This window comes from Canis aureus, chromosome 18 (assembly GCF_053574225.1).
Source record: "Canis aureus isolate CA01 chromosome 18, VMU_Caureus_v.1.0, whole genome shotgun sequence".
NCBI lineage: Eukaryota > Metazoa > Chordata > Mammalia > Carnivora > Canidae > Canis > Canis aureus.
Window position 1 is genome coordinate 19,544,366 of NC_135628.1, and position 22,854 is coordinate 19,567,219.

At 38.5% G+C, this 22,854-nt stretch overlaps 1 protein-coding gene across 2 annotated transcripts in view; it reads right to left on the minus strand.

Moving 5' to 3' along the window:
- Positions 1-22,854, minus strand: part of CREB5 (cAMP responsive element binding protein 5) — a 494,841-nt gene that overhangs the window by 409,469 nt on the left and 62,518 nt on the right. Inside the window, exons 1-2 of one of the 2 annotated variants that reach the window (XM_077856413.1) lie at positions 952-1,078; positions 395-590 (exon numbers count right to left, since the gene is read on the minus strand). In XM_077856413.1, coding sequence (XP_077712539.1) covers positions 395-460 — 66 coding nt within the window. In that variant the 5' untranslated portion in view covers positions 461-590; positions 952-1,078. Of the gene's footprint in view, positions 1-394; positions 591-951; positions 1,079-22,854 lie in introns of those variants that run through there. The other variant, XM_077856412.1, reaches the window with a different exon arrangement.

Sequence of the window (22,854 nt, forward strand, 5' to 3'; positions counted from 1 at the left end):
ATGATCCCAGGATCTGGGATCAAGTCCCATATCAGGCTCCCTGCATGGAGCCTGCTTCTCCCTCTGCCTGTGTCTCTGTCTCTCTCATGAATGAATAAATAAATCTTAAAAAAAAAAAAGAATTGTGCTGGGCACAGGATAATAACTATGTAAATACTTGCCCTCATTTTTATTATTAAAAGCAATGTGGCTAATGCCATGACAGTAGAGCATTCAGTGATTTTAGCAAACTTGGCCAAATAAATGAAAAGAGAACCTGTTTCCCCATACTTCACCCAGCCCCCACACTAACCCTTGCATGCACCATCTATACCAAATAGACTCTCATCTGTCAAAGCATGCCCAGAGAACCCTCATGTTTGTAGACTCAAATTCTTGCATGGCTCGAACTCACCCAGTCTCTTCCAGGATCCCTCAGATCTGAAGTGCCATGGAGGCTGCAGTTCCCAGAAGAAGCCATGGAAGAGCATCTCTAGGGGTAGTACTTCAGCTGGTGGTGGCCATAACCTGGGGCATTTACCCCAGGAATGTCATCTCACCCACTAGGAGTCCATCCATTATGGCCTCATGGACATGTGGGGAGGGGCACCCTGATAACAGAGTAACAGAGTCAAGGTAAACTGACTAGGGTACCATCCACCCAAGGACCTCCTTCCCAATCCCACCTCCCTCTCTAGGGGAGGGACGTAGGCACAAGCCCACTGGTAAGGCACCACACTGATTGGACCTATAAGGAGCTGACTGGTACCTATGCTGGCCAGGGAGAATAGATGAGACCCCTTGCTAGACAAAGGGTTAACCCTTTAGTTGCTGGATCAGAGAGCAGTCCAAGGGAGAAGCCTGGGCAGCTGGGCCAGTGGGACAGGATAGAGCCCAGAACAATGGTTACCTACTACCCACTATGGAAGAATTTTAATATTTTGGTAAATCTATAGCCTTACTAGTGCTTACCTCCTGAATATTAGGCCTGAATAGAACCATTCCAAGGGTCTTCAGATGAGGAAAAATCCTGTAGCTTTGTGCTTTGCATTTAGACATTTCTCCAGCATTCAACAAAGGGTGGCCGGTCTTCCCAGAGCTAGGGATTAAAAAAAAGAAAAAGATCTCCTTCTCAGTTTCTAGACTGCCACAGAAATTATCAAACTTAGCAGTAATAAGCATTTGGGCAACTTGTTAAAGGGAGTTTTTTGGATGAGATTTCCCCTGGGGTTTCAGTTCAAAGATCTGGCACTGGGCTCAGGATCCTGCATTTGTAATTCTGCTGCAAGTGCCTGGGGACCCCACTTTGAGTGACACTGATTTAGTGAATTCATAGATGGGCAGTGACCCAGGAGAAAGCTGGGGAGGGAACAGCAGAGTCAGCTGCCTGCAACACTAAAAAATATATATATGACCCCAGGCTTGTATACTTGAGATGAATCCTATAGCTGCTTCCCAGAAGGACACACACACACTCCTAGAGAAGGCTTCGCCTGGTCCCTTCTACAAACACTACTCAGAGGGACCTTTCCCATTAATTTTTTCATTCAAAGCTTTTTTTAACTGAGTTGACAGTGGTAGTGGAAAGGATGCTAGGTTTGTGGTTAAAACCTTAGCTGAGCTTCACTGGAAAGTTTCTGTCTTTTCTAAGATGAATCTTCACCAGGTTTCTTCATTAACTTCTTTATTTTTAAAGTAGGCACCACACCCAGCATGGAGCCCAATGAGGGCTTGAACTCACAACCCTGAGATCAAGACCTGAGCTGATATCAAGAGTCAGATGCTTAACCAACTGAGCCACCCGGGTGCCCCTTCATTATTTTATGTGAAGGGGTAAAGATTTTCAAACAAATGGAATTGCAAAATGTATCCAGAGGCAGCAACATCCACAACATGATGGCTAGCTAACACCAGGTATTTTACTATGTGCCATGCCTTGGGCTAAGACCTTTATGTGTATTCTTTCAGATATTTTAATAAATAACCCTATGAGGTGGCTGGAAGTATTCCTATTTAAGCTGAGAAAATAATTTTACTTATTCTTTTATCTAAATGTTAATTAACATACAGTGCAATATTGGTTTCTGGAGTAGAATTCAGTGATTCATCACTTACATACAACACCCAGTGCCCATCACCAGTGCCCTCCTTAATGTCCATCACTCATCTAGCCCATCCCCCACCCACTTCTCCAGCAACCTTCAGTTTGTTCTGTTATTAAGAGTCTCTTATGGCTTGTTTCCCTCTCTCCTTTTCTTCTTTTCCCCTTTCCCATATGTTCATCTGTTTTCTTTCTACAACTCCACATATGAGTGAAATCATATGGTATTGTCTTTCTCTGACTCACTTATTTCACTTAGCATAATAATCTCTAGCTTCATCCATGTTGCTCCAAGTGACAGGATTTCACTTTTTGATGACTGAGTAATATTCTCTTGTGTCTATATATATGCTACAGAGAAGACAGTTTTAGAGCAGTGAGTAACTTGCCCAGGATTGCACATCTGGGGTGTAGCCAAGCTGTGAGAGAGACCCAGAACACTCGTACCAGTGCCAGCACCTGCCAGAGCTTGGTGGGACCTGGAGCACGCATGAGATCAGAGATTTGGCAGGTGTGCCCATTGTTCACTCCTAGCTCGTCTGCATGTAGTGCTACTGAGGCTGCATAGGTGTTCAGTGAGAGCCAAAATGAGTGTGAAATAAGCCCGCTTCATCTATGGCTGAGTGGCCTGAGAGACGTGGACAGTGACAGCCCTGAGAGTACCTGCTTCCCTTTCAAACCAGAACCTTCTTGGAACCCAGAAAAAAAAGGATATGTCATTCAAAGAAACATAAATGAATAAGGAACCCTGTCTTACTCAGGTTACATCGCTGCACTGGCCAACCAGTCACATACACTAAAATGATGACATCAGGGTAAAGGGAAAGATAGGGCAGCCCTCGCTTGCTTTTCCATTCAGTCTTTCCTTACTCATGAGTAAACAGAAGGCAGAGTTTGGGCAGGATATATTCATGTCAAGAACTGAAATAAAGGGGCACCTGGGTGGCTCAGTTGGTTAAGTGGCTGCTATTGGCTCAGGTCATGATTCCAGGGTCTTAGGATGAAGCCCCTCATCGAGCTCCCTGCTGTATGGGCAGCCTGCTACTCCCTCTCCAATGCTTGTGCTCTCCCACTCTCTCCCTCTCTCTCTCTCAAATAAATAAAATCTTCAAAAAAGGGAGTGGCCACCTGGGTGGCGCAGTGGCTGAGCATTTGCCTTTGGTTCAGGTCATGATCCTGGGGTCCTAGGATCAAGTCCTGCATCAGGCTCCCTGTAGGGAGCCTGCTTCCCCCTCTACCTGTGTCTCTGCCTCTCTCTGTGTGTCTCTCATGAATAATTAAGTGAGGTCTTTAGAAAAAAAAAAAAAAAAGAACTGAAATAAAAGACAGTTGAGTTCATTTTGTGCAGTGTTTCTACTGCTCTGGTTAAGAACACAATACACATATACACAGAAGCCACAAAATATAAATTGTGTGAGTTCTGTGATTCCATATACAAGTTCACCTATATTTGCGTTTATAACTGGCATTGCACAACATAAAGATTAATGGTAAGATGAATGCTAACAACTTAATATTTAAATTTTGTGTTACTTAGAATGACACATTAAATAGCAAATTGAAAACACCGTAAGTCAAGAGATAGCTATGAAAGCAAGGAAAAACTTTTCTATTTAATATCTGGTTTTGGTGGGGAGGGGCACATGAGCAGGGAGAGAGGGGGAAGGGAAAGAGACAGAGAATCTCAAGCAGACTGAACGCTCAGTGCAGAGCCTGATGCAGGGCCTCATCTCAGGACCCTTAGATCTGTGACCTGAGCCACAATCAAGAGCCAGATTCTCAACCAACTGAGCCACCCAGGTGCCCCTCTATTTAATATCTTTACTGACATGTTCCCCCTGTCTTTTTTTTTTTTTTTCCCCTGTCTTTTGAACAAGGGACTTTGCACTTTTTGTTAGCACTGGGTCCAAGAATTATGTAGCCAGCTTCAACTACAGACAAATGATTGAAGATATCTGTCATGCCTTCAGATCCATGCTCACTATGCTAAGAGCAGCCAAGCAGAGCAGGAGATTTAGTGGCCTCAGCTTTGTCATTTCCTGTGTTGTGACCACGGCCACTTTTTAAACCTCTCTGAAGTTCAGATTCTTCACCTGTAAAATGGAGCTAATGACACCTCCCAGGATATTACAAAGATTGAATGAGTTAATATGTGTAAAATACTTAAAACAATGCCTGGTACACAATAATTACTGAAAACAAAATTTTCAGTAGAAGGCTGTTATGCCTTCTAAGGTTTGGGGGAGAATTTAATAAAATGATCTGTTTCAAATGCCTAGCACTATTTAGCATTTAGAATGTGCTCTGTAAATGTTGCATAAAATTGCATGGAAGCTATAATACTTAACCTCTATGGATGAGAATGGAGGAAGCAATCCAATTAGCCTCAAATTAAAGACCTTACTATAAGCCACTTGTATTTGAAGGAGAAGGGACAGTTACATTAACAAATCTGCTCTGAGCGTGTGGGCAACAGAGCAATGCTATACAAGCTGATGTTCTAGTTGAAATGATCACCTTCTAGTCCTGACCTACAAATGCATTTTATGCCAGCAGTTGTGTAATTATATTAATTCTTGTGTGGTTTGGATTTGCTATAATAATACCTTAAAATCTCAACAGGTAGAGCTTGAAAATGCCATGCTCTTGCATTGGAAGTGAGGGTAAATATCAACTCTGAAATGTTGTTTAACAACAGGACAGCCTGGTCACCTGACTCAAGCTTGGGGAACCTCACCTGGAAGGTGATCGGTTGCTGATGGCTTGGAATATTCCTATAGGGAATTACTGTATTCACCACCTTATAAAAATTAATGCCTTCTTTTGAACCTGGCTGAAAATCAAAAGCTTCGCCTACCCCAAAGAGTATTAGAGTGTTAACATCCCTATAAAAGTTACACTTATCTTAATGTGTTCCTTTTTTTTTTTGAGAGGCTTGATTAAATAAAAAACTACTTTTTTTTCCTGCCTTGAGATTAAGTGAAAGAGATTGACACCTGCTCTAAATAATGACCCAGAATAAGAGTGCTGTGTCAGCACACTCCAAAAATTTTAGTCATTTCCTTAAGATCAATGGTAAGTGGAAAGTAACGGTTTTACAATAATTAGGAGTGTTTTATATATACGGAAGGTTCATTTAGACTAAAGCGTTATTGATATCACATAAATTAGTATTGAGCGTCACCTCGCCTGAACTGATATTTCACATACCACCTCTTTTTATATCATCATTAACCACATGTTTAACTCATGTACTGCTGACGTGGAAGGTTATACTCGTCTCTTTCGGGGCATTCATAAGTACCTTATTTAAATGATTCTTGAGAATTTCAGTAGCTTTTAAACCTAATTGATCAGCAATTCCTCCTCATTCTTACATGAAATGGAGTATTTAAAACCTGGAAAGTTACTCTCAGCCTCATTTGAATCATGAAAATTATCCACTGATAAAGTCAGAAAATATAAAGCTTCCCTCTCCCCACTGTCCTCCTCCCCCATCCTGATTTTAACATATTCTGTCTATAGCTCTCACAACAGTGCCCTTACTTGACCCTTAAAGAGAGTGCAGTACAAACAGTACACTGGGACATTGTGCTGTTTAGAAAAACCATCTATTTTCAGGACTGCCATGGCTACTTAATGCTCTGCCAAAGTCTGAGAAGGAAAGAACCCCCTTATTTGTGTGTATCACCTCTGGTTCAAGCCCATTATATATTTTATCTCATTTAATCCTGGCAACTCTGAGTAGAAGATGTTATTACTCCTATTTTGTTGATGGGACTTCTGAAGCTCAGAGAGGCTAAGTAATTTGACCAAGGTCACACAGCTAATCAATAAGGCAGCTGGGTTTCAAACCTCATTCTGACCCCAGAATCTCCACTGTGCATCACATCCTGCTGCAGCAGCCTTTATTTCAAAACACTACATCTCTCCTTTTAACCCTCCTGCATAACATTTTATCATTCTGTTGAGCAACCCATCTGTGTGTGTGTGTGTGTGTGTGTGTATACATATATATAGGCAAAGGTTGGAAACTGCTGTGCTTCTCAGTGATCATTTTCTTGGGAGACGTATCCATTCACAGATTGAGTCCTGTGTTTGTGGAGGAGAGTAGAAGACTTTTGTGATCATGGGCATGGGACTCTACATAGCAAGATCTTGGCTATGATAGGTAATCCAGGTATATCATGACCCTGCTTGTGTTGGGGCGACTGTGGTCTAGAGAGCCAGCAGCTTGCCACAGCACTTATCATGAGAGTATAATGAACAGAGTTTTTACCTTAACCTCAGTGACAAGACATATCAGTAAAGGCAGAAAGGTTGCCATTGCTGGTATGGGGGCTGGAGGGATATTCAAAACATTGACTGAATTTGCCAGAAGAAGACAGATGCAGACACTTAAGGTTGCTGGAACCCTATTTTTTTCTTTCATTGCAATAGTCACTCATCCATGTTCCTTTATGGACTCAGATTTGGAGGACTCTACATAAAAATAAAAGGTTTAAATTAGGGTAACACCTTGAGAAATACAAGGGCTTACTCTTCTTCTCCATAGCCAGTGAGACCCCTTATGGTTCTCTCTTTTACTTTTTTTTTTAAGATTTTATTTATTTATCTATCTATTTATTTAGAGAGAGAGAGAGAGCACACACATGCAAAGGCAGGGGGGTGGGGAAGGGAAAGAGGGAGAGAAAATCTCAAGCAGACTCCATACACTGAGCACAAAGTCCAAGGCAGAACTTGATTTCATGACCCTGAGATCATGACCTGAGCTAAAATCAAGCATCGGACGCCTAACTGACTGAACTATGCAGGTGACCCTCTCTTTCTTTCTTTCTTTCTTTCTTTCTTTATTCCACATTTTATTTATTTACTCATGAGAGACACACAGAGAGAGGCAGAGACATAGGCAGAGGGGGAAGCAGGCTCCCTACAGGGAGCCTGATGCAGAACTCAATCCCAGGACCCCAGGATCATGACCTGAGCCAAAGGTAGATGCTCAACAACTGAGCCACTTGGGTGCCCCTCCCTTACTGTAATTTGGCATCATCTTTTTTTATGGTTATAAAAGATTCCACTATTTAGCTTTAATCAATTCACTAGAATGGATATTTGTATAGTTTCCAATTTGTTGCTATTGTAATCAGTACTATAATAGATGCCTCTCCGTGTACTTGTACATACATATGTGATGACTCTTCATAGAAATGGCACTGTAGCATCACAGATTATGCACGTCTTAACTGTTGTTACATACTGCTTGAGAGCCTTTTACCAACTGACTGTCCAAACTGCAATGAGAAGAATGCCTCCTGTCCCCACATCCTTGTCAACAAGGTATAGGTTTAAAGAGCTAAAAGTTTTGCATGAGATATCAAAAAGATGAAAGTCTATCTTATAAGCAAAACTGAAACTGGTGGTTTCTACAGAGAATTCTACAAAGGGAGGACTATACAACAAATGTAAGAGATTTTAACCACAGAATTAACATTCATAAATCATTGGAACAATAGCTAATCCCTTGATGATTTTGAATTAGTGTGTAAGTCTGTCCCATACATTTCATTCAATTAGGATGACTCTGTGAAGCTCGTATCATTATTATCATCCTCTTACATTCTGTAGCTGAAGGAACATAATGACAGAGAGATACAGTCATTTGCTTGTATGGCTGTTAAGAAGTGGAACTAGAATTCTTATCTTCATTTTTCTTTTATTGTGGTAAATATACAGAACATAAAATTTACCTTTTTAGCCATTTTTAATTAACAATTTGGAGGCATGAAATACTTTCATACTATTGTGTAATGATCACCACTATGTATTTCCAGAATGCTTTCATCATCCCTGTACCCACTAAACAGTAACTCCTCATTTCCTCTCTCCCTGGAACTGAGACTTGAGCTCACAAAACCTGAGGTTAAAGCCCAAGACTTCAATACCAGGATCTACTGCTTTGAATGGTTCCACCACTTTCTCCTTTATTGTGCATCTGAATTAAACTCTGGTTTTAGTGTTTTCTTTTCATGAGGAGGGCTTTGTGTGGTAGAGGAATAGCAGCCATAGAATACTTCCAGAATAATGGAGGCTTTGTGGCAAAGGTGGGATCATCAGGGTAAAAGCCTTGGCATTGCTGACTTACCATTACTGAATGTGCCTGTAGTAGTTCTAACTGTTAAACATGAAGGCCAAGGTTTTACATTAAGCTGATGAATCCATTTTTTAATCAAAGGAAGAACAGTTTTTATTCTGATTCACTAATCCAAATAGACTGACCAAGGGGCAGCTGTGGCATGTATGGATCTCCTCAATGAAAATCCTCAATATCCCACAGTCTGGAAGAAGAGGGAGATGCTGTCCTCCAGGTGCTGGCTCCAACCCAAAAGACCCAGACAGATGAGATCCCTACGTCTCCTTATCTTTTTATGTTGATCCCACCCTATCCTAAATTTTGCTTTCCCAAATAGAGCCTTCTGGAATACAGCTGCCATCACTCATTCAGTTGTCAAGGGGTGAATGGCTGCCTTTTTGGAAGAATACCACTCTGTAAATCAGCCACCAGGTGCTGTTTATCCCACTGATGGATGTCACACATCCACACATATGGGACCTGAACCAGAGCTATGGATTTTTTTTTCCAATCCACATATTGGATTTTTTCTTTGTATTTTAAACTTTTTAAACTGCTGTTTTAGAACAAATTCTTCTTGAGAAATCAGTTTCCACATATCATTTAGCACTCCAATCCAAAGCACTACAAGAAAACATCTCAAGACAATGCCTGTATATTTTCAGGGTGTTTAAAATGTATTATAGAGTATCTTCATAGAAAGACATCCAGATTTTTTTCTTTTTACAGCCCAGTGAAATGAAAAAAGGCTAAATAATCCAGAATATAAAGAGGACAAGGGGAAAGGAACCAAATGAGATAGATATAGACCAAGACAGGGACAATGCAGAAGAATACAGAAGTTATAGCTTCATTTTTACAGTTACCTGGTATTCCTCAACTTGCCAAAAAGAAAAGAATAGCATCCAAGAGTTATAGTCCTGTCTTAAAATAAAAATAAATTGCAATTAAAATGATTAAACTAAGTAAAACAGACACAGGAAACATATAGAAAAAAAATATATTTCCTGTCCACTAAGCCTCTGATCCCATTAAATACTTAAATAATATCTTCCTGACATCATGACTGTAGAAATAACATGTTACTTTCATATTTATGACATCAAGAGATTACTGGTTTATGAAAAAAGATGTTTAATTTGCAAGTTTTGAATGGCACTGATACAGATTAGTATATGTTACAGAATTAGATATATATGCTATCTCAGCTAGTTTTATATTTTGTTATAAACGTCCCCAACAAGTATAAAAATATCACCTAAAATAAAAATATAAATGTGTCTTATGACAATAAAAGCATATCTGCCTCATATCCAAAAAGAAAGGAAAGTGTATGTATGTGTGTGTGTGTGTGTGTGTGTGTGTGTGTGTGTGTATATATTCCCATTAACCCACATTCTTCCTTCTAGAGCTTTATCTAACTCCTTCTTGGGCACGATGCCATATATCTATAAGCCTTTGTATCTTCTGATTAAAAGAAAATAAGTGTAGAATCATGTTTGCTACAGTCTGCTGCCAAAAGCCCATGTCTATAATCCATCATTAAAATGTGACAGTGTATGGCTACAAAGAAAGAAAAATCTCAGTTGTCATGCTCATTTGCAAATGTTTCAGGGGCTGGAGATCCTTTGGCAATCCTGCTGTTTCTAGGTTATTTGTGGAATAACCAGTTTAATTGAGCCGATGATTGCCTTGTGCCTACACTGCACTTCTGACTTAGATCTTTATTTTCCACAGTTGGCACCAATTTGTGCTACGTGGCAAGGGAATGGCATGCATTCAGCAAGCCCAAATTCCAGAGTTTCAGCCCACCCCTTCTTTGTCCTTGCCAATCTGATTTCTGAGGAATTTGCCTAGAGTTGCTACAGGGGAAAAAATGGAGAAGGTACTCCTTGCCCTCCTTTCAGACCATTTCATAGAATACCTCTTTGGCTTAAGATTTTTAGCCCCATTAGGGCAAAGGCATTTTATGCCTTTACTGAAATGAAGACCTGTTTAGGATGTTCTCTATAATTGGAGCACACCCCCCCACCCCGATCGAATGGAATATACAATGTGGACCAACCTGTTGCAACCTGGAGAATAGTACAAGTCAGATATTTGCTACCCAACAGAGCCAGTTGGAAAAAGAAAAGGGTGGGGGGAACCTGGGTTAACACCAACCTTGTCCTGACATGCAGCAAGGCTATAGCATGCAGGAAAATTGAAAACAGAAACATCAGGAAGATCAGTGAGAAGGCGGGGCCCTTTTTTCTTCCTTTACTTTGTTCCTAACAAATGTTCATCCTCATCCACTCTAAATCATGTCATTTAAATGAAGCCTGTGTAAAAGGGAAGTTCATATTGCAAAACCAGTGTGGACAGAAACTGCCCTTGACCACTATGGAAATGGCTATAGCCTGCTTTGAAATGGGCTTGTTCTCCTCGAGAGTAGGTGAGTACCCCCAGCTAGTTGAATCTTAGAATTCTAAGTTGATGATAAAATTAACAGATGTCATTTAAAAGAGCTTTCATGAAATGCCTGAGTGGCTCAGTTGGTTAAGTGTCCAACTCTTAGTTTCAGCTCAGGTCATGACCTCAGAGTCCTATATCCAGCCCTGTGTTGGCCTCCATGTTCCATGGGGAGTCTGCTCAAAGTCCCCTCTTGTGCACGCTCTCTCTAAAATAAATAAATATATTAATTAATTAACTAATTAATTAAAATAGCTTTCATTCAGGACAACTGGGTGGCTCAGTTGGTTAAGTGTCTGATTCTTGGACAGAGCCCCACATCCGGCTCTGTGCTCAGCAGGGAGCCTACTTAAGCCTCTTTCTCTCCTAAGCCTCTTTCTCTCCTTCTGCCCCTCCCCATTCCACTAGTGCACATGTGTGCTTGCTCGTTTATAAAATAAAATAAAATAAAATAAAATAAAATAAAATAAAATAAAATAAAATAAAATAAAATAAATAAAATAAAATAAATAAAATAAAATAAAATAAAAATATAAAACAGCTTTCATCTTCCATGAGAAGAATCTAACACAGGCCCTCTTCCAATAAAATTTTAGACAACATTTTCAGGTATGTTTGAATTTCATCTAAAAACCTCCAAATAGTTTCCTCCTATATTCCCTAAGGAAGTAACTACAATTCCTTTCCTCCTTCAGAGAAGAGAAATAAGCTGTATTCTTTCAAAGTAGGATGAAAGATAATTTTGATGGACATTTCCAAATAGATAAAAGTTACTCCAATTCAAAGAAGGCATAAGACCAACAAGTACGCTAAAACAAAATAGGAAAAGTATGGTAATTCCTTTACCCTTCCTTTATAAAAACAAAAATTCAAGGGTTAAAAGATGAATTTGCAGAGGCACCTGGCGGCTCAGTCAGTTAAGCATCTACCTTCAACTCAGGTCATAATCCCAGGGTCCTGGGATGGAGCCCCACATCAGGCTCCCTGGGAAGTCTGCTTCTCCCTCTCCTTCTGCCCTTCTCTCTGCTCATTCATTTTCTCTCTCTCTCTCTTTCTCTCTCTCAAAAATAAAATAAAATAAAATAAAATAAAATAAAATAAAATAAAATAAAATAAAATAAAATAAAATAAAAATGAATTTGCAAACAGGCTTCTTTTCATGACAAAGTTTTGAGCAATGTTGTTCTATCCTAGGTAAAACCAAATCAGATCCAACACTCAACAGGCATGATATATCATTGAATTATGATAAGCACAGAATCCAATGTGGGTGAAGTTTGTGCTAAATATTGAAAGATGGGGGATTGTCTCTTAATATGAATTATAAGAAAAAAGCAAAGGTTTCTGAAGAACACTTGACTCTCCACAGGATTATGTTACTTGTGTTAAGGACTAATGTATCTGAAATTATTATAGCTACTTGGCTTTCTTGCTTACATAAAGCAAGGTATATCTTTCCCCATCTCTTTACTATTAATCTACATATGTCTTTGCATTTAAAGTACATTTCTCATAGACAACATATAGTTAGTTCGGTCTTGTTTCTTTTTCCACTTTAATAGTCTCTCTCTTTTAGACCATTCCCATTTCAAGTGATTGCTAATGTAGCTGGAATTATATCTATCATATTGGTAAATACTTCATATGTGTTGCTCTTATTCTTTTAGGGTTTTTCCTTTTGTCTTCTACTCTTTTTCTGACTTCCCAGCTTCTAATTGACATTTTATATGATTTCATTTCTTTTCTCTTAAGATATCAATTTATAGGGACACCTGGGTGGCTCAGTGGTTGAGCATCTGCCTTCGGCTCAAGGCGTGATCCTGGGGTCCAGGGATCGAGTCCCACAACAGGCTCCCTGCATGGAGCCTGCTTCTCCCTCTGCCTGTGTCTCTGCCTCTCTCTGTGTGTCTGTCATGAATAAATAAATAAAATCTTTTTTTAAAAGACTCTATGTCTGTCATGAATAAATAAATAAAATCTTTTTAAAAATAAATATAAAAGATTTTATTTATTCATGAGAGTCACAGAAAGAGAGGCAGAGATACAGGCAGAGGGAGAAGCAGGCTCCATGCAGGGAGCCTGTTGTGGGACTCGATCCCTGGACCTCAGGATCACACCGTGAGCTGAAGGCAGACGCTCAACCACTGAGCCATCCAGGTGTCCCTAAATAAATAAAATCTTTTTTAAAAAGATATCAATTATACTTCTTTTTTAAAAATATTTCAGTGGTCTTCCTAGAATTTGCAATAAACATTTACATCTTAATCCAAGTCCACTTCAACACCATCCTCCATCAGAGGTCATCCAGGCACCTTATAACAGAGAATTCATTCCCAAATTCTCTCCCTTTCTTCTCTTATTCATAAACTATAATTGCCCAATGCATTGTTGCTATTATTAATTTGAACAAACTGTTTTCTGTTAAATAGTTGTTAATTTTCAGCTGTGAGAATGGGATTGATGACTTCCAAGCTCTTTACATATTGGACTGGAACCCAGAAGTCAACCTTAATTTACATCACAGTGAGACCAGGAGAGATCAGAGAAAAGCTAATTAAGATGTAGCAGAAACAGTAATGAAACCAGAATCCATAATCAATCATCGTAATATCAAAGTAACCAAGAAAAGTTGAAATAAGTAGGGAGATGGGAGGGTTATAGCAGAGAGAAGGACTAGGAAGAAAGATATTTGAAAAATCTAAAACTTTAAGCTTGTTGCTTTCTTTATGAAATGCAGTCTGAGGAAACAAAGTTTCTGAGAGGTGAGTCAGACCCAACAGGAATATTTAATGTTTCTTTGCTAAAAAGCATCATCACCTTATGGACTGAAAAAGATTGCTATACTTAAAAAGGACAAATGAGTAAACAAAGAAGCAACATCCAGCCTGAACTCACTAATGCTTAAATTGGGTCACAAGACAGACAAGGTCTGAGTTATAGGACTGAGGTATCACCTGTACCTGGAAAATCTCTTCATTCTCCCAGTCTCCTTTACCACACCTTTGAAAACAAGGCTTTGATGAGATAAACTACAAGATCACTCTGTTCTGAACTTCTAAAACCCTATGTCAGGTATATTTGCAATAGAAATGTTGATCTATCATTGGTCAAGAGCACGAGTGAGCTGGAAAGACCCAAAGGTGAAAGCCTACAAGACAAATATTGCATAACTCATGACGTGTAGTCCCACATCATCCTGGGCTGCGAGAAGCAAAGCCATGGGATGTAGAATAAACCTTGCACGTGAGGAGAGAATCAAAGTAGGGGCAAGCACAGCATGGAGTCCCAGAGGTCAAGATCTTCTGAAGTATAGCGCTGCCCCTCTGATGGACAATGGGGAGAACAAGAAGGCTCTTTAAGACATTTCTAAAATGGCCACATTTGGAAAAGAAGGATGTCCTCTGGATGGACCTTGGCTAGAAATGCAAAGGTTACTGGGGTGCCTGGGGGGGGTGGGGGGGGCGCTCAGTTGGTTGGGCATCCAACTCTTGGTTTCAGCTCAGGTTGTGATCTCGGAGTCATGGGATTCAGTTTGGCAGAGGGCTCCACGCTCAGGGAGTCTGCTTGAAAATGCTCTCTCTCTGTCCCTCCCCCCACTCACACATTCTCTCTTTATCTCTCTAAAATGAATAAATAAATATTTTTTAAAATGCAAAGGTTAGGAAATGGATGCCCAAACATAGAAAATAAAATGTCTTCTTAGAACAGAGCAGGTGAGGAAAAAAGGACACCAGAATAGAGAAATAGAAGTGAAAACGAGGAAACAGGGACAGAACCTCATTTGTTGTTCTTATATTTAATGAGAAGAACCACAGCCAATCTTTCCTGGAGGCCACAGAGATACTTAGGGTAAGCCAAAAGAGGGTCTTACAGGCAGCTGTCACCAAAAGGGGCACTGAGGGCCACTGACTGCCTGCAAGAATTGGAGCAGATCTCATACCTCAGCAAAATTTACAGCAGCACAGTCTTAACGGAGCAATTCTTTGATGGCCAGTTGATCTGATTTCATATATTTCATATTATAGTTTTATTGGAAAGTGTGAAAATATTTTAAATACAAGCTTTATTTGCTCATATAATTGTTTTCCAAAAAGATTCATTCTATAGCATGTAATAGCCTATTAGTAATGACAAATGAAATCCAATTAAGATCAGGGAAAGAAGAGGGAGAAAAATGAAAAACATCTGTTGAGTGCTTATGTGCCAGGCACAGTGCTAGGCAACTCAGATGGGCTCATTTAGTCCTCATATCATCCTTTTAGAGAGGACTTCTTACACATTAGGACAACTCCTAATTCCCAAGAATACATATAAATTACTGAAATCTCTACAAGGGCTGAAGACCATACCAATACATATGAAGAAAAAATGTTTTTGATAAAATTATAACACTAAGTTTAAAATAGAGCAGATAACCAAGTGATGATACAAATATAATTGTTTTATCCTCTAACTTTTAACTGAAAAAAATTAACAGCTAATGCAATAAGGTGATAGATGAGACTCTGAATTGCTTTCTTTCCTCTATTTTAGAAGCAAAATTTTAAAAAGTTATCAACAAAGCCTTTCAAAATTTCAGTCAACAATAAAACATATATAAAAGAAGGCACGTAATACACATTATACTCAACCCATCTTTCAAAGAGTTAAAAATGTGTAAGCAAAGTCTAAATTTAAGTCCAAATCATAAACTTGACTTGAACTCTGTTGTCAATTGCCAGGAAAAGCATTCCAGACTCTAAGAAACTGTTTGATTTTTTTTTTCTTCATAGCATCAAGAAAAAACTGGAAAGCTTATAGGGCCCATGGCATGTAAATTGTAGCCATCAGGAGAAAAACCCACCGTACTAACAAGTGATGCTTTCAAAGTCATTTTCTCACCATCCTTTATAATGCTGCCACACCAACAGGGTAAAAGATGGGATAGAAAACTCTTCTACTTTAAAATCAACCAAATGATGCAGAGGAAAAAGTAGCACTTTGCCAAAACCTCAAGGTTAAAAGTAATAAGGAGAGAGGTGTCTGTCAGCATCCAGAAGAGTTTTGCAAACAATAGATGCAAAACATCAGAGTCTCCAAAAGGAAAATTTTCTTTTTAGTGCCACTTTTGGAGAGTGATCAGTAGTGTATTTCATTTCTGGTTTAATAAGGTTATTAACAGTTGCTTTTTTTTTTTTTAAGAAAAGAGCAAAGGAATATTTTCTGTGAAAGTTTGTCGATAAGCATTAGTGTGGTAAAAAAAATTGTGTGCCTTTTTATGAACAGTCTACACAGTAGAATAAAACACTATCTACATGAGCTTTCACACAGCACAGCAATTAATTAACTTATCTCTGTGAACACTGTTCTCACTGAAACTTATTAAAAGTCTGATTCATCCCCAAAGCCCCAGGCAATCATCAATTGCTTCATAATAATACAAAAGAAAAATAAGCTTTGGTTATGTTCTCATTTAATATCCTAAGAAGATCCTCTTTGCCCTCTGTCTTTGTTTGAAAATATCTCTATTAAGAGGGTTTTTTTTTTTTTTTAAACCTTCCCACTTGACATGAAATATGTTATGGCAGGGAACTGTGGGAGTAAATTACAGAGCCTCCAGGATACCAGATTAAGAGGAGAAGCTGGACTTTCTCAAAGACACACAAATCATTCAACATGCAGCACAACAGGGCATACAGTGTGTTATCGATGCCGAGTTCCAAGCACCATTGTTAATACAGACCAGAAGAGGAATTGTTCATTAAATAATAAAAGGGGGGAGGGGAGGGAATGCTCAGACTTCAGCGTTCAAGAAGCCAGCAGCGGAGGGACGCTGGTTTCACAAGTATTAAACAGCTTAAGAGTTATTAGTCTGCTTAGGATTTTGGTTTCATTCAACTCTCCCAAATAGCAACCTAATGACTTCTCAGCAGAGACTACAGTTTATGAACCATATATTTTTTAAAAATGTTTGATATACTTGACCATATCAATAGCGCCCTCTACAGGAGGTTTCAAACCCACACCTTCAGTTTTCAATTTTAAGAAAGGCTAATAAGTAGGGTGAACGCTATCAGACACAAGATGAAAAATTGAATAAAACTGATAAGTTTGAAGAAAAATCTGAAATGTTGATGATGTCTCCATTTTATGTGAAAATTTAGTAATTTGGAACAAAGCAAAGCAAAACAAAACCATAGCTAGTAGCCCTAGGTGATTCTGCTTTTGGTGGTGGTGGTGGTGGTGGTTTGTTAACGCTCAGTCATTTAAGATAAGAACATTGAAATTCACAATGTGTCTTTTTTTTTCTTTTTATTCGTATCTCAAAAACATATTAGCTTTCCCTTTTCAATGATTTGCTAGTTGCAATATTGTACAGTGTTACTCAGATTCCCTTTAAGATACAAACAGTTCACTTTTTGAGAATGCATTAATAACTAATATATATATCTTTCAAATTATATTTATTTTTCTAATAAACAGTAGAGATTCTTAACTGGAGGCTTCTGCATGTGAGCAAGTCCTGATGCTGATAAAATATGTCTATATGGTCCCTTTCACTATTTCTTATATTCCACATATGACAATTGTCTTTCTCTGATTGACTTATTTCACTCAGCATAACGCAAACTGAATTTAAATAAATTATATTAAAATAAATAAGTAAATAGAATTCATCATCAAAACAAACACAAACCAAAATATGTCTGTATGAATCCTTAAAAGTGTGACTGTTGAATTACTACAGAGAGTTCCTCTCCATGTAGGTGGTTCCAAATCCAGATTCAGAACGTAGAATCTGCCTGAAGAAATTGTTAGGACTAAATTTTCTGACTCATATCACTACAGCCTTGGGAGTCAGAGGCAGACTTCTTATCTCAACTATAATAGAGTGAATGACCTTGCAACAATGATTTAATCTCACCTTATTTTAGCAAGTTATCACAATTTGGGGGAAATTGACTTCTGATTTCAGAGTTATCTCAAGAGTTACTAGAAGTGACACAATAAATGCCAACTCTAAAAGCTGAAGTGTTATTATTTTGTGTGATCTACACAAGTAGTGAACAAGTAATTCAGAGGCTGCTTTACTTTCCACTTTGCTGAGCCTTTTTACAATTAACTTTTCTGTGTCTTAGTTTCTTCATCAAAAAATAATAATAATAATTAAAAAGTTCTGTTTGAAGGAATATTTAGATCCAGAAACCTAGAAATATGCTAGATTCGATATATAAACATCTTTTTTTAATAGTTGAGCTATGTAACAAAGGAAGGATAAACAAATCATTGAGCTCATAAGAGCTAGAAAGCAGGTGTTAGCTGAATCTATGGCTATCGTATAAGCATTTGCCAATCTTTGTAACCAAGACGCTTGAATTTTAATGGCCACACTGAGTCCTAAGTAAGATGAGGACTTGGAACTGAGACTTCATATAAAGCCCAAATAATGAAGGGGCATGCCTTCCACATAAACCATGTAAAGGGAAATAACAAAAAAGTCTCAGCCGAGGTTCTGGATTGGGATATTACATCTTCCCTGAAAATTTACAACCACAGGCCTGTCCTATAAAAGCTTGTGGTTAAGTTGACACTACTGTGCAATCTAGGAAGGCTCAAGCCAAGAAATTAACCTGATGTGGACCCAGATAGGTAGGGACCTCTCTCTGAGGGACTGACTCACAACTCAGGTCTTACAGGATTGCTACAGATACAGCTGAATAATAACTCAAAATCCAAAATTATGAAGTACATGAGGAAACAGGTCCCATGAGTGAGAGCCGGCAGAAACAATAACAGCTGAATTAGACTGCCAAGAATTTTGAATATTGGAATGGACCATACAGAAAATAAAATAACCAGACATAAAATGTTAATAAAACAAATATGAAATAAAAAAAAAACAGAGAAAGTAATAAAACACTTTCAAAACACCAGGCAGATTTGAAAAGGAACCAAATATTTAAAAAATTAAAAATATAATTTAAAACCACAATGGATAGCTTAATAGATTAGTCACAGTTGAAGAAAGAATTGATAAAACGGAAGGTTACACTCAAGAAATCAACCAAAACACAGGAGAGACAAAGACGTGGCAGCTGTGAAAGAATGGTTGTGAGAAAAAGAATGAGACATTTAATAAATGTCTAACTGGAGTTCAAGAAGATTATTTTAGTGAAAATACCAATAACATTGGCATACAATATTTGAGAAGAGATGAAAGATATAAATGTTCAGATTCAGAAAACCAAGGAGGATAAATAATAAACTCACATCAAGACTCATCGCAGTAAAGCTGCAAAATACCAAACACATAAAGACCATACTAAAGCATCTAAAGGAAAAAAGACAGATTATCCATAAAAAGATAAACTAGCAGTAGACTTCGTAAAAGCAACAACAAATTCCAGGCTGTAGTGGAATAAAACCTACAAAACGTTCAGAGAAATTATTAACCTAGAATTTCACATATAGCAAAAGTATAAGGATGATGGGGGCAGCCTGGGGAGCTCAGTTGGTAAAGCATCTGACTCTTGATTTCAGATCAGGTCATGATCTCAGGGTCATGAGACTGAGCTCTGCACTGAACTCAAGTCGGCTCTGTACTGGGTGTGGAGCCTATTTGAGATTCTACCTCCCTCTGCCCCTCTCCCCCTTAAAAAAAGTATAAGGGTGAAATAAAGACATTTCGCACAAACTAAAAGTGATACAATTTACTGCCAGAAGACCTTCAAAATTTAAAGAATATACTTCAAATTTATAGGAGCAGAGAAGGAAGATGAGATGCCCAAAAGGAAGACAGATAAAGACAATGCAAACAAGTGGGTGAATCTAAACACTGACAGTATAAAACAACATTAATGAAACAGTAGATTCATATTGAATCAGTAGAATTGAAACAGTAAAAAAAGTTGGCCACAAAATAGTGGGCAATAATATGTGAGATGCAGGGGAGTGATCAGAGTAAACATATATATGGATATATAAATATACTCATATAAATCAGATAAAATGGAGCTATTGTGATAGAAGTGAAGGCAGGAGATTCCTACCAGCTATGTTTCATAGGAGCTATGACCATGAAGTCACAGGGCTCTAAGGAATGAGCTGGAAACTCACTAGACTGCAACTTATCTAGGGAAATTCACGACACTAACATTCTGTGTCTATTACTTTGTTTTCATAACATTCATGTTTTTATTTTAAATGATTATAAAAAGCCATATGCCTTTTTTTAGCAGTTCTTGGAAAAAGCTTATTAATTTGCCTTCTTTTTTTAAGTATAGTTGACACACAATGTTACATTAGTTTCAGTGATTCAACAAGTCCAAACCTTTCTGCTATGCTCACAAGTGCAGCTGCCACTTCTCACCACACAACACTATTACAATATCACTGATATATTATAATTTCTTTGTTTTTTAAAGAGAAATCTTAATTATATAAGCCCTGATCTGGCATTTTTCAGTGAGTTTGAAATATTAAGGGTCTCTAGGTTAAGATAAAGAGAGGAACAATTTGAATCTTTCATATACAATTATTTTAGCTTTAACAATAAGAAGTGTTTACCAATTCAAGTTTAAATTGATTATAACATTTAATGGCAAAGGGTTTCACAGGAACTCAGATCAACTCTCCTTTTGATTTATTTCAGTAGGAAAAATAAAAACTGTAGAATACTGCCTCCGTGACCTTGTTTTGATGTCCCACTTTTCTATTTGCACCCAAGCATGCTGTCGACACTCTGATTACTGCTATGCTGTGCCAAATGTATCTCCTTGTCAGACTTCAGCTAGTAAACAGAACATACAGACATTCATATGTTTCCAAGACATTAATTAAATGAACAATCTTTTATTTTTTAGGTTAAGGGAGGTAACTACTTAAACAATTAGGTTCTTTTTAAAATAAAATTACCTGTTTTCAAATATGAAGATTCTAATGCTTGTTCATGTCTGGTTAATTAAGACTGGGAACTCTCATGGGAAGCATAACACTGCAGGACTGGGATAGCAGGATAATCTGAAGCTACTAAATTCATGGTAGTCTGTTACAGAGGCAATAAGAAACCAATGCAGATACCACTCAAAAGACATTTGTAGATACCTAAATGATTCAATCCACCTGAGTGATTCAATCCATTGAGTTGAGCATCTGACTCTTGGTTTCAGCTCAGGTCATGATCTCAGGGTCCTGGGATTGAGCCCCACATCGGGCTCCACGCTCAGCACAGAGTGCACTTGTCCCACTCCCTTTGGTCCTCCCTGCCATCCCCCATCTCTAAAATAAATAAATAAATTCAAAAGACAACTGTAAAGCTGTCACACTGTGGGCTTTGAAAGCAAATTTGCTGCCTTCCTCTGTTATGATATCATATGCTTATTTCCACTAGCAGTAATGCACAGTGGGGTTGCCACTGTTAATCTTGCAATTGTACTTTTCCAGTTAAAGACACTAGACCTTTGGCCTCTTTTTCATTCCCAGGGTGTCCAGTGGGTGGCCTATGATGCCTTGCTGCTAACCTTAAACGATACTTCATCCTATCTAATAAGCACTCAGCTCAGATGGTAGTCTTGCAAATGCCACAAGGAACAGCTCCCACGGGACCCAGAAAAGTATTCATTTTCCAAAGAGAATTAAAGCCTACATTGATAGCATATAAAATAAGGACTCTGTAAAATGTAAAGAGTGATGGGGTGATTTACCCTTTCATTGTGCTTTTAGGATAAAGCAAAAGTTAAATCTTAAGAGATCTGTATGCCACCTGACACTTCAAAAAAATAGAAATCCAAGTCATGAAATCCACCCTAACTTCTTTCCCCAGCTTCTGTACTCTCCTAATTAGCCACCCCTTTCCAACTAACAGTTTTGTATTGCCCTGCAACTAGGTGCAGAAAAAGCATGGATTTGAAAACAAAATTTTTCTGTTTGTTTCTGCCTATAATGTATGCTAACCTTGTGGGAAATCAAAGTCTAGAATCTATGTGATAAGTTAAGGGGCTCTGGGAAAAATATTCCACTTTGTAACAGTCTGAATGGGTTTCTTAAATTCCACTAACATTGGTTTCCTTGCCTTCAAAATGGAGATAAGAGTAGTACCTCTTCTGAGGATTATGTGAGCATTAATACAAATCAAATGGCACATTCTAAGGAAGGTACTTCCTTCCTTAGGGCTAAAAGATGTATAAATGCTGTTCAACTGCATCTAACTCTGCAAACACGAACACATTCAGTAGTTCCGAGTCATGTACATTCTACTTGATTAGCACATTAGCTCTCTTCCAACTGACTGGTATATGAAAGTGAATTTCAGAAGGATAAAAAGAGACCAAGGTCCTAGCTTGAGAAGGAAAAAGGATGCCGAGAGGAGAACAGGAAGTTTCTGGAACTAGAATCTGATGAAGCTTTATGGATAAACATTCTACTTCATGGTTTTACTGAGCCCTAGTTTTGAAAACTAGCTAAAGACAACACACTACAATTTGAGGGCTAGTGCAGAGGAGGCTTCTGAATAACCACCATGTACTAGTCTTGTGCTGGGCATTTTTTCAAGTATTATTTCAATTAATCCCTATTAACAACCCCACAAGGTAGGTATCATCATTCCTTATTTTTATACACAAGGTAACTGGGGTTCAAAGAATTAAGTGAGCTACTCAAGGTCATCCTACCAGAAAGGAAAGCAGCCAAAAAATGGCTACAGGTTCCTCCAGGGCCAGCTCCTACTAAGCCAAGTGGCTCTGCAGCCACAGACAGTGCAAGTCTGGCCAAAGTTTCTTCCAAACTTTCTATCCCCTAGGCATGATACCAAAGATCTTCCAACAATTTCTGATTGCCTTTTTTTCATTCTGTCCTCAAATTGTCTGAAATATCTATAAAATTTGTGTTTTAACATCCAGGTGGTAGTCTTCCTCTTTTCTTTGTAGCAACCTAGCATGGCCACAAGTAGACTTGTATCAGTCACTATGGCTCAAAAGCATGCACTAGAAATTGAAATAAAAGGCTGTAAGAAAAGGTGCAGCAGAGTGATCAGCAGATCTGGATGACCACCCTCAACTGAGGATGGGACAGTCATGTACCAACACTGGATGAAAGCATTCATTGTACACTACAGGCCAGCTCACTGGCTGAGAGGAAGTAGAGCACTCAAAGCTTTCTGCTTAGCTTACCTGCCAACTCCTGTAGTCTTACAGAGCTTTAACTGGCCTCAGACCAG